General features: G+C 30.7%; 1 protein-coding gene across 2 annotated transcripts in view; it reads left to right on the top strand.

The window, feature by feature from the left end:
* Positions 1-9,811: 9,811 nt before the first annotated feature.
* The window catches only part of LOC100786821 (uncharacterized), a gene marked incomplete in the record, with an annotated part of 5,779 nt that continues 2,487 nt past the window's right edge, over positions 9,812-13,103 (top strand). The window contains 9 exon segments of one of the 2 annotated variants that reach the window (NM_001255482.1): positions 9,837-10,054; positions 10,135-10,182; positions 10,506-10,670; positions 10,791-10,857; positions 11,710-11,774; positions 12,208-12,286; positions 13,010-13,084; positions 13,086-13,096; positions 13,099-13,103. In NM_001255482.1, the coding sequence (NP_001242411.1) occupies positions 9,857-10,054; positions 10,135-10,182; positions 10,506-10,670; positions 10,791-10,857; positions 11,710-11,774; positions 12,208-12,286; positions 13,010-13,084; positions 13,086-13,096; positions 13,099-13,103 (713 nt within the window). 2 annotated transcript variants of the gene reach the window in all.

Genomic DNA, 13,103 nt, shown 5'->3' with positions numbered 1-13,103 from the left:
ACAGTAAACACTAAGCATCGTATTTACTTTTGTGTGTGTACACATAGGAAGCTTGTCATGAAAGAGACTAAAAAAATCTTTAACTATGTTTATATGAAGGATTAAGATTATTATTAATTAGCTAAATTTAATCTTGACCATATATAATATTCATGAGTTTGGCTAATATAGCTTTCTCACATTCCATATACACGTACAAACACAAACACACACATATATATATATAAAAGCTCACTAACCATATGTACTTCTAAACATGGTGTTTTGATGCCAAAGCGCTTTTTCCCTTAGCAAACTCGACAAGAATATATTATTATGTGCGCCAACTGATCAGAAAATATTTCGTATCTCATAGTACCAATTTGAGTGTCTGTTTTTTTCCTGTTAAAGGCTTAAACCTATAGGGAGGTAGCTAGCTAGGTATGACAACTTGATTAGAGAGTGAAAGTATGATGTTTGCATCAGAATCCATATGTAAATGCATGTTCTTTAGCCTTGTTTTTTTTTGTAATGGAGAATCTTTGACAAAGTATACGTCATATCCTTTTGGACTTAATTAATTGACGCCTAAGGTTAGCCATGCTTTCAAATTGTTTCACCATAAATTTATCATCTTTTAATAATAGGAACTTTATTGGGAATGACAAGAGAATCCAGTTCATCGCTTAAACAAGCAAGGAAACAAAGTCGAATTTTTTTCCCTCACCCACCTTTTTGACCATGTGTGAGTGTCGATCACCCTTTTAATAATTCTAGTTTGTTTAAGCCCTCTCCTTTTCAACACTTAACAAATAGTTACATTGCTACGTAAACCATGCAAACATGTCAATCAACTAATGGTCATTGATCAAATTGCTAATAGCACAAGTACATCGAGCCCTTGAAAAGTTTTATAAACATCATAATTAAAGATTAGTTATGTTTTCAGACAGTGACTAACACTGCATAACAGATAGCTATTCAGTTCTAACCAAGGCTCAACTTGCACACATAAACATCATTAATGAGTACATGTTACTTCTACCAGTCTTGGATATATTCTATTATCATCTTGGTATTCTAGAATATGCATGGTTCATTGGGAGTTCCTGCATTTGAGCTTTCAAGTGGTGGGAAGCAAGATGGCGGTGACACAGGAGAGAAACATTTATAAATTTCAGCCAAATATTCTATTGTGAAGCGATCAATCGAGTTCGCTGTGCTTCCGCGCAACAGTAACAGGTTTTTTTTATTGATTATTTGGATATCATAGAATCGATTATCAGATTTGCTGTGGAACCCACATTCAGTTTAGAAGTATATTAACATATAATTAGTTCTTATCACCAAGGAGAAACTTTTAGTTTGATGAGAATCTTAGGATCAGAATCTTAGTTTCTCTTAAAAAATTCACATTCATGGAAAATAATATTTCTTAAATAGTTTTTCATAAAAAAATTTATGGAAGAAAGTGAAAATCTTATTTTATTAATTTTTTTTTTTACTACACTAAAAATATTATATTGTTTTTATTGTATTAAGATAAATGATAAAAAATATTATATAACTCTTAATTTAATTTATCTAAATATTTTGAATGATCAATCCAATAAATTTTATTCATAGGACTGATGATTCTCCGGACACAACACCCCTACCAAACTTTTCCTAAGTGTAATGGATAGTTTACTTTCCTCCTGCAGTATTTTTTTGTTTAATATACTTTCCCTCCCTTCACCCGTCCCCTCTGTTTATATATATATATATATATATATATATATATATATATATATATATATATATATATATATATTTGTCAAAGTTTTTATAAATATATACAAGATAATGTGTTAAATAGAGTGTTTTATTAGATAATTTTTAAAATTTTAAATATTTAACTAAGGTAGATTTATTTTATATATAGGAGGAAAATTATTTTTTGATAAAACAAATAAAAATAGTAAAATCCAATTAATCTAAGTATTCTTAAATATTTATATTATTTAATTAAATATTTAATATAATTATTCATATTAAAATTTTACTTTGAAGTATAGACAAGTCAAGTAAACTGTGAAATAAAATCATAGTTACACTGTTCAAACTAAAAATTACGTGTGAGTATTGCATTGTAAAAGTTAATTAGGAAAAACTATGAAAAATTATTTTTTTACTATACATAAATAGACACATGTGATTTTAATTATCACCAATAATTAAATACATAAAAATAGAAAATATTTGTTAGACATTTGGATAAAATCTCACCAATTTAATAATACCATTTTTTTATCCGGTGTATTTTGATGCATAAGTTAAAGGATTGAAATACAGACTTTAAACTTTTTATTACTTGAAAAACAAATGCTAAGTGTCTTTGTATTTTAAATATAATACTTTTCAATAAAATATTTTATATTTTAAATATTTTCTCACACTAGTTAAAAAAATCATATATACTAGCTTAGTTAATAAGAAGAAGAAAAGTACAAAGCATGTTAAATTGCAATAACAACAATCAGCAGCATCCAAATTAAAAATTTAAAACTATATTATATACAAAATATATACTATTAGTATTAGGAAATATAAAGTTGGTTTAGTAACGAAGGAAGAAAGGAAGGTAAGAGAGATCCCAGACTTAAATCTTCTAGTTAAAAAAAAATTAAAAATACCAACAATTAATAATTGTGGATAAAAAAATAGAATTACTTGATTAAAAAATACATTTTAAATATTTAAACTTAAGACTTAATTACAAGTTACCCAAACACTTTACCACTAGTCCACTAGCTAGTTCAAATCGATCATCTAGTAATGCCTTAAAAGCCGGTCCTCCGATATTGGATGGTTCTTTAGTTCAATAATATACGAGTATAGAACACTAAGCTGTAGTAAGGTTATGAAAAGCTTATAGCACTGATCTATTTCCAAGGATCGGAATATCTGTGCTATGTTGGCTATATATCAGCTTTACATGCATATATCTCACAATTCCCACACCTTTCATCCTTAAACATTAGCATAGTTCGAATAACCCATCACTTTTTTTCGTCACAAAAGCACCTAATATTTGCTTTGCACAGTACAGCATCTTTCCTGAAGTTTCGCATCTGGTCGCAATTATATATACACATGCACAGTAAAAGGAACGTATATATATATATATATATATATATATATATATATATATATATATATATCCTTTTGACATTTGCTTCTTTGCAGGTATTCGATCATATTGCAAGGTACTCTGATACGGTGCCGTCGCGGCGCATGGGCAACCAACTGTTTGGATTTTTGAAAATTTAATTCTGAAAAAGGGAGAAGTGATGGGAAAAAGTTGAAATATTATTTAAGTGAATCCAATTCTGCGGGTCTTTTTCTTTAGGTATGTATACTTGAGGAGGAGTATTGAAAGAATGGAATAATTAATTTTTTATTTATATTTAATTGTGAGTTATAAAAGATATATATATATATATATATATATAATACTGAAGAATAATAAATTTAAAATTATTTATAACTTAAATTTAAATTTATGTATAACTTAAATTTAAATTGTAATAATTTATAGTTAATTGTTTTATTATATTAATAGTCTAATACGATCTCGTAAAACGGTGGTGACCAAGAGAATATCAATCTTATTCATCATAAATTTGTGACACAAAAATATACAGGGTTAGAAAACTAAGGATCTACATTGGTCAAAATCGTAGTTCTACGTCGGACCAGACACCGACTTTGCTTCAGGTGTCGTTGTATGCCGACAACGATTACAACGGTCAAGCCATATGTACCCGTCTTTGTAATAAAAGAAGGCAATGTCAGGTCCACCCTATGACAGTCGTCATAAACATCAAAGCAACGACGGATATTCCGTAACAGTCGTCGTTGTCTTAAGCGTTCAACGTCACAATTTATGTTAAAGCCGGCGTTGTATTCATCATATCAACATCGCGGTTTATGTATCTACGTTAATAAAGATGTTATTCTCTGTCAAGTAGAAGACCCTCTTACCCTCTGTCGAGTACAAGACCCTCTTTATGGCCATTGGGATCAAAACACAGGGCAAAAGCACACAAAATGTAGCACTCAATACATGTACGCCCACTTTACTGAAAGGAAGCTGCTAGCATACTAATAAAAAGGAAGCAAAAATACACACACAGAGAGTTGGATGAGTTAGGTCCTGAACAAATGCATTAGGTATACCAAATGGCGACTGGCTTTGATTTAAGAAACTATGGGAGCCCAGGTAGATGTTACACTTGCAATGCCTAGCATAGGGGCTAAACCCTAAACACACAATACATGTCTAGGTATACCAAATGCGAAAGTACTACAAAACTTGTTCAACTCAACAATTGCAAGTGAACCCTTAATACTATCACTTCTTCAAGTAATACAAAACAAAAAACCAAAAACATCTTACCTTCACGATTGCGAAGCAAGTGGCGACACCACTCAAAGGGGCACGACTTTGACAACGTGGCGGTGGTGGGACCAAGACGGTGTTCGGAGGTCGGCAAACGCGACAATGTCGGGGAAAGGGCACAATGTGAGGGTGGCGCGAGGGACACAGTCGACGGGAACTTTTGGTTTTCGTCAGACAATACCTTTCTGGAGGTACGCCCAAGTATATAAATCACATCCTTTACGACGGTGTATATCTAACACCGTCTTTGTAGGTTACTAGGTCAACGACGGTGTCTAGTAAGCCACCGTCTTAGATAAGTTTCAAAATGCCTCTGCCCACGATACAAAGACGGTGTTTCAAACAAACGACGTTGAACACCAAATCCAGCACATAAAATAGTTATATATTTACGTAAATGTCACCGCGTTCACTAATACGACGGGTTTTGTACGACCGACGTAGAGTGTGCGATGTAAAATAGGGTTTTTTTAGTAGTGATAATATATTTGAAAAGAAGATATGCACATTGATCAAAGCCAACAAATACAAACTTAACAATTAGGTAGAAGTCATAATGCGAGGCTTAACCTCTTAAGAGAAGCAAACATGTTTAACTACCATAAGACAAAGACAAAAAGGTTTAATCACCTAAAAAGATAGAAATAAGAAAAAGCTTAACCACTTAAAAATACATAAACAAAATTACTTAATCACCTAAAAAGACGGAAGCAAAAAATGACTTAACCACCTATAAGATAGAAGAAAAAAAAATTGGTTTAACCTCCTAAAAGACAGAAACAAAATGACAAAAGCAAGAAGATATAACTATCACGGATGATTTCAGATGAAAGACATTAAATGATCGTCATTATATAGCCATTAAGAAATTTTGGCTTCAAAGATATGATTGATTTGATAATTGACAATTGTCCATCTAATGGGTAGATTGGAAGTATTGGTAGGTGACCATAAACAAACAAAAAGATAAAGAAGAGAAAAAAAGAATCACTTTAGTTGTTAAACTCATGGCTCTATAATATCATATTGAAGGAATGAAATAATTAAGATTCTATTCATGTTTAATTGTGAATGTACAAGAAATATATATAAAATAGAAAGGAATAATAAACTCAAAATTATTTATAAGTTAAATTTAAATTATAATAATTTACCACTAATTGCTCAATTATATAATAGTCTAACAAGGGAAAAGCTAAATTCACGAACTCTTGATTTTGTATCGGTGGATGACGTACAATTATTAACAAATTCAACACAACTGCGTACTTGGGCGGTTGGGCCAACGTTATTCTGATTTCTGAAATAGGAATGGATTCTCGTATACATCACACCAATTGTTCATAATTATTTTTTGAGCTTTTTCTTCTCAAGTTATGACCCAATATTTTTCAATGCCTGTGCAATCAAACGTCATTTTGAGCTTTTCTGGCCTTTTACAACTGATAAAAAATATTCATTCAGTAGCCAAGATCCTGTCTCCAACCACATATGAAAATCATAGGTCCAGTAGATGATTTCAATTGCATAAATTATTAGTTTGTCCTTGTTACTTGTTAGCAAGGTGAAAATAAGTTGGTTGGATTAGATTTTACTTAAGTTTCACCTAATGTATTTTATTGTTTAAGTTTGAATTTGTTAATGATCCGAAGTCCATTAACTTATTTAAACATCTATTTCATATTTCATATTAAAGAGTGTAAAAAATATTATTTTTAAATAAAATAAAAAAATTTCATTAAAAATAATAAAACAATTTTAAATTATAAAATATGAATAAAATTTACTTATAAATATTATATGTGGTATGTTACTAAAGTTTTTTAAGTATCACACAAAAAAAATAATTATATTCCTACCATTTATCTATGTTTATACGAATTAACTTATTTTAAACATTAATTAAAATGATTTAAATCTTCATGTTACTAAAATAATTTTATAATTTAATTAATAATTATATTTTTATTATAAAATATTGTTGTTAAATGAATTGGTCCATCAGATTTAATAAGTTTTTCTTAAGGTTTATGATGAGACTTATTTAACTAAATAAACTTTTAAAAAAATTAAATTTAATATTTTAATAAATAAGTTAAGTTAGATTATACCTTAAATGGACCGAGACATAAATTCCTGACTATTTTGAAAATAAGAAGAAGAGGAAGATGAAGTCATCAACAATTTCTTATTGTCCGTGAAAATGACTATGCAAACTCTCTCCAGGAATGTGTAGGTTGATGTCATGGATATTTTGTTTTTAAGATCTCATAAGCAACAAAATCAGCTGACTCATGTGTGTGTGTGTAAATTAAAAAAATAATGTTAGTTTCGATATTTTTAAAAGAAAAATTGCATACGTCAATGAACTTAATCTACTGCATGTGACGTATTAATGTGCCAATTAGGAATTGCGCTGACGAGGATAGCAATTTAACGACTGCCACTATCAATCAATAAATGCCTAATGTTCTGCAACAACTGCATGCAAGGATTGGACATAGCTAAGCATTAATTTTTCTGATATTTAAAATGTTGAGGCATAAGCAAACGTAAAGGCTAAGAGAAGAAGAAACTATTTTTCTTGGAAGGCAAAGAAGAAACTAAATTTAAAATAAAAAGTATACATCATATTTTCTTTATAGTGACCAGTGGAAGACGTTAGTGTATTTGTATTTCTATTGCGTTATATTATTTTTTAATTGATGTGTATATTAATTTATGTTACATAAACCTGCAAAACGTTAAAAAGACAAAAATGAAAAATAATTGATTGCGTTGTGTTGTGGAATTGCGACAATTTTATGGGAGGGGGAGAGAAAAGAAGGGAAAAACAGGAACGATGAAAGATGCTTCATTTCTAAACGAGGTAATGGCGTGGTTGGTGAAGGAAAAAAAAATGGTTGGTTATTCCAAAGATGTTGCGAAGTTGGGAGTCCGGCATGGAATGTGGGGGGAGCTGTCAAAAAATTGCATTCTGGAATGTGAGCTTACCAGAATGCTACGAACATAGAGGCTTCTTTATAAAGATGTGCATTGATGGCAAGTAAAACAACCAAGATTTCTTCTGACACAAACATGCATTCCTTGGATTCTTATAGCAGTTACACGATTAACATTGAAATATAGGATAGAAACGAAATAGCAGTTACACAACGCATCATTTTTTATTTGAATGTGAGAGGTAACAGTTTTTATCATGTAGGCATACACAGAGAGTAAGATATAACGGGTACTTTTTATCAATTTAACTTCGTTTTTTTATTTTCTTTTCATTTTATCCTTTAATTAATACACATATTATTACTGTATTCCAAGAGTAAGAGATAGAAACAAGATTGAAGGAAATAAATGTATACGAAAATGTGAAGATCCAAAAAATAAAATTGCAAAATTATATTTCCTTTTTTATCTATTGTTATAGATTAGTACACTAATAATATTGTCTACTTTTAAATACCATTGCATATTAGTATATAATATTAATTGATTATCAATATCCTGAATTATAATCTTACAGTATTAAAAAAAACAATATAAATATTATAATAAATTTTAAAAAATAAAATAAGAGAAAATATATTATAATTAATTTAATAACAATATCAAATAATTTTATATTGTTATCTAATCACAACTATTATATATAATAAGTTTGTTAATTTTTACCATAACTATCTAAAAATCATGTCAATGATGATTAATTAATGGTATAAATTTTTTAGTATCATATTCAATTTTTACACATAAAAAAATCTCAATAAAAAAGTAAAAAATTAATTTAATGAATATTTTAAGAATAAAAAAACACTCAAATCTAGAAGTAGTATCTCAAAAAAACATTAATTGAAATAATATCTAAAAAAATATGTTTACCAAACACCAATAGCACGATGAAAGAACCAGATTAACTCTAAACTTATGTGTTTCGTGATCGAAGTGCTTGATTAAATTGGGTGGCTTAGAAATTTCTTCCCCTGTTTTACGATTGGATGCATTGAGTCTTAAAAATGTGCGTGTGATTTTACTGGATTTTGTTTGGAGTATATATCCTCTCCGGTATTGAAAAATTTCAATGAGAGATATACTCACAAGTCACAAACATATGAAATGGTTAAAGCCAATAAAAAAAAATATTAAATGGTTACAAAATTTCATAAGGTATGTCTTCTTTGTGTGTTTTTCTTCTATTACTAGAGGGGATCACATACTTCTATTTGGGGTATTCAATATGCTATATCCAACACCTAAAGAAAAGAAAAAAATTATATAAACACAATATAATTTATGATGTGATAAGAAAAGAAATAAATGATAGGTATTAGTGAAATGTTTAAAATAAAGAGTGATTTGTATATTATTATTCTCGGGGATAGAAAATTGATTGATAAACATCCAATCCAATGTGTTGTCACACATTTAGATAAAAAAATATAAATATAAATAAAAGAGGATAAAAAAGTATTGAGCTAGTGTTTAAAATAAAAATTGAGTTGTGTATCATTAATTTTGGGGATACCAGTCTCTCTAAGCATACCATACCTTGCTGCACCATTTTTCATTGTTTTTGGATGAGAATTTTACTCTTCTATGTGACGCCAATATTGCTGGGCCGAATGAGGCGAGGAGGTTGCATTTGCATTTTGTAGCCGGTAATTGATAGGCTGCATTTCGGGTTGAGCACCAACAACTTTAAGACTGTGGCAATTGCTTTATGCATCACACTTTTACTTTGTGCACTCCCAAAGATTGTAAAGTTCCCATCTTCCTTCGTTCACTCTCTTCTTCTCTCCATCTTCCTCATTGCACCTTCTTGTGGTGGTGGCAGGTCTGTGCCTGAGGCCGGCATAGTGTGGGAGCAGTAGGAGAGAAGACGCACAACAAGAAGGAGTTGACTACGAAGAGCATGACCATAGTAAAATGAAAGTAGAGATTAAATTTGGGAATCATAATTTCCAATTGAGTGATTCAAAGTACAAATTTTATTATAGATAAAAATAAATCTTTTAATAATTACCAAAAAAAATACAATAAGTTATTATTAGTATTGTATTTTAATAACTAAATCAATAAAAATCATATTTTATATAAAATTATTTAGAATAAAAAATGAAAATATATGAGAAATCATTTAAAGTAATAAAATTTGATCAATAATTAACAAATGAATGATTCAAGTGAAATTGAGTTTGATTCTTTTAATTAAAATCATAATTACTTCACACCAATTTTTTTAAAAAAACAATCAATAAGTATGCTCTTATACCGTTAACAGTTAACACCAGTAATAATAATTAAGAGCAAAATAATAAAATTAAAAAGAAAAATAGTGAGAAATCATTTATCAATTACTATAAATATTTAAAAAGGGAATATAAGCGAAGAAAAGGTCCAAAAACCCTCGAAAGTCTCTAACTCCATCGAAGGCAAGGAATGGCGAAGAAGAACAAGAAGCAGGCAACAGAGGGCGAGGTGGAACCGGAACTCAACACCAACAATGACGACAGCGATGATTCTCACAATAAGAAGAAACTTAAGAAAAAGAATAAGAAGATGAAAATACCCACAGTTAGCATAGCCGTGCCTGGTTCCATCATTGACAACGTTCCAACTCTCGAGCTCGCTACCCGGGTACTCTCAATTCAAGACCCCCCTTTTTCCATTTTCTCAATATTCCCTTCTTTTTTTCTAATATTATTTTCCCTTTTCAGTTGGCTGGTCAAATCGCTCGTGCCGCAACCATTTTCCGAATCAACGAGGTTGCTAAAGCTTCTGTGCTCTCTACATTTTCACATCTTGCTTATTATTATTAGGTTTAGCAATCTTTTTTTTTTTACATTTTAATCCTCACGCCTCCATTTTGTGACGGCTTTCACTGCCAGAAAACTAACAATAGGGACTAAAACGTGCAAAAAAGTGCTTTTATAGGGACTAAAGCACAGTTTTTACTTTTAGATATAAAGACTTAAACAAAAAGTTGGCACAAGTATAGGTACTAAATGATTAAAATGATTTATTATTGTTATTATTGGTATTGGGAATTTTTTTGCTGATATGAATAATTTGTTATTTGTATACATAGGTGGTTGTGTTCGACAATAAAAGTAACCCAGATAATGATTCCGTGCTGGATAATTCGAATGATGAAAGTGGTGCCTCTTTTCTGATGCAAATCCTGCAGTATCTTGAGACACCTCAGTATTTGAGGAAGGCTCTTTTTCCAATGCATAACAGCCTACGATTTGTGGTTGGAACAAAACACTAGCTTCTTCCCTTGCATTTCTGAAGTTTGTTAGTTTTGTTGACTGTTAGTGTTAGTCCATGCTTGACTTTAGTTGTTTGTATTCCTCTTTTTCTTTGTTTGCAGGGCCTGTTGCCACCCCTTGATGCTCCACACCATTTGCGCAAACATGAATGGGGTCCTTATCGAGAAGGTAGGCCTTTGCATTTTAGGATAATTTGTAACAGTTATATAGAGTAATCAGTAGATATGGAAGGATTTGAAATATATGGTTTGTGCAGGAATTGGTTGAGCTTCTTTAATTTGAGTGACACATAGCATTCGAGCTGGTTGTAATTTGTGATTGCAGATTACATATTAAACCAGTATGATATTTCTTTTTTCTACCAATCAACTATAAAGATTACAAATGTTCTATGACAGTGAATGTTGGGCAGTGAATCACTAATAAGCAAAAATAAGTGCAGTAGAGACAAGAATGCTGAGGTAAATGAGAAGACTTACAAGGAAGAGATAAAATTAGGAATGGATTTATTTGGGAGATAGGTGTAGTAGCATGCCTAATAAGGAGAATATGAAAGGAGTTCATCTAAATTCTAAGGTGGTTTCTCATGTGATAAGTAAGGCTTTGGTGAGAATGTTCACTTAAAAAGGGCAGAGGAAAACCTAAGAAAAATTTAGGAGAAACCATTAAAAAGGACCTTACTCTATCTGCAAATTTGGTCTTTGATGGAGTTTAATGGTGTCAAATAATAATCCATTATTCTATCTCACTTGGTGGGATGATGCTTGGTTATGTTGTTGGCTCTCTCTAATGGGTATGTAGATGGTTGGTGATGTTTATTGTATTGGTGCCTTCTGAATACTTTAAAAGGACCTTTTATCCTCTTCATCTGAACTTTTTATTTTTGCTGTTCTTTTACACACACACACAAAAAAATGTTAAAGCTGAAACATTTTTATCATTGGCATTGCTGTTACATGTTTGTTATTTTGCTCCATTGTTACTATTGCCAGGTTTTGATATATTGCAATAACTTCATAGGTGTCACTGTAAAAGAAAGACACTTGAACTCTGGGGCAACGCTAGTTGATGTTGGGTTAGTGAAGGTATGGGCATAATGCATGTTGTAGATTACTTTGCCCAAAGCTTAACTTTTTTTAAATACTTTTGTTATTAATTGGGGGAGGGGAGGGAAAATTAGTCCCTTTCTCTTCTTTCTTATTTCCTTCATTTTTCTTATGACATCCTCCCTGAAGGCATATCCTTTTATCTGCATTTTTGTTCATGTTTGGCACGGAGTTGTTTGGATTTTGGCATTTGACCACAAGTTCAACAATGATATCTAGAAATACCATCACGGAATTTCCTTTTTCTCTTACTTTTTCCTTTCTTTCATTTTAATTTGCAAGTTGTAATGTTGATTGTTAATTTTATTTTGTAGATTAAATCACTTTGGCCAGTTTCTGTCCTTTTAATATGGCTATTAAGTAGGCTTCAGTTTATTTGTGTATGATCTGATTCAGTAAACAACATATGCAGAATGTTATAGTTGACCAAATATTTAAACCAGGAAGAAGAGTTACTGTTGCCATGGGTACCGACCGAAATTTGGATTCTGGTAATAAATTGATCTTTGCTTGTCTTTTTTATTTAGTTCTGCTTGAGATGTTTGATGATCTTTTCTTGATGAAAATTGTACCATACAGTGCCATACTTTTCTGATTGTGCAAACTTAACTGTTGTCCTGATTGTCATAATGTCATACCCTAGCTCCTGCAATGCATTGCCCTCTCATGTTAGTCAAATTAAATATCATTTTCTTGATTGAAAAAACGATTTCTATTTGGCTGACATTCTTCCTTTTTTTTGTTGGGGGGTTGGTTTTCCACCCATCCTTTCTACATATCCTTATCAATTATCATCTTGAAGTATTTGTTTGTGTCCCTTGTGCTAGCACAAATGGTAATTTAGGCCTTTTGTTTTGAAAGAAATTTCTTACAATTAAAATCCATTACAGAATTTCTCCATTTTTTTTATTTCAACTTTGCTAAGCTTAGCATGTGATGCCCGTATTATTGCTAGAGGATCACTAAATATCCATATCCATATGAGATATATTTATTTAAATATGAAAAGTTGCCATGTTCATTCAGTCAAATATGTTCATGTCAAATCATTGCTTCTCAGCATTACTGCATAAGTTCTATAATTATGAACCTAAAAAGAATCACCTTGATTACTTAGTAAACAATTAATGAATTAATTACATTTATGAGTGCCAAATGCATTCAACATCTTCAATATATGTTAAAGCTGATTTGGAATGCTGTACTACATCTAGATTTACCACGCCAGGTCGTCTCATCATCTAAGCCTACCAGGGAAGAAGGAACATATTGGGGATATCAAGTGCGTTTATGCACATAATATAGTGC

This window comes from Glycine max, chromosome 10 (assembly GCF_000004515.6).
Source record: "Glycine max cultivar Williams 82 chromosome 10, Glycine_max_v4.0, whole genome shotgun sequence".
In the NCBI taxonomy this organism is placed as follows: domain Eukaryota; kingdom Viridiplantae; phylum Streptophyta; class Magnoliopsida; order Fabales; family Fabaceae; genus Glycine; species Glycine max.
This window is presented reverse-complemented; position numbering and strand designations above follow the sequence as displayed.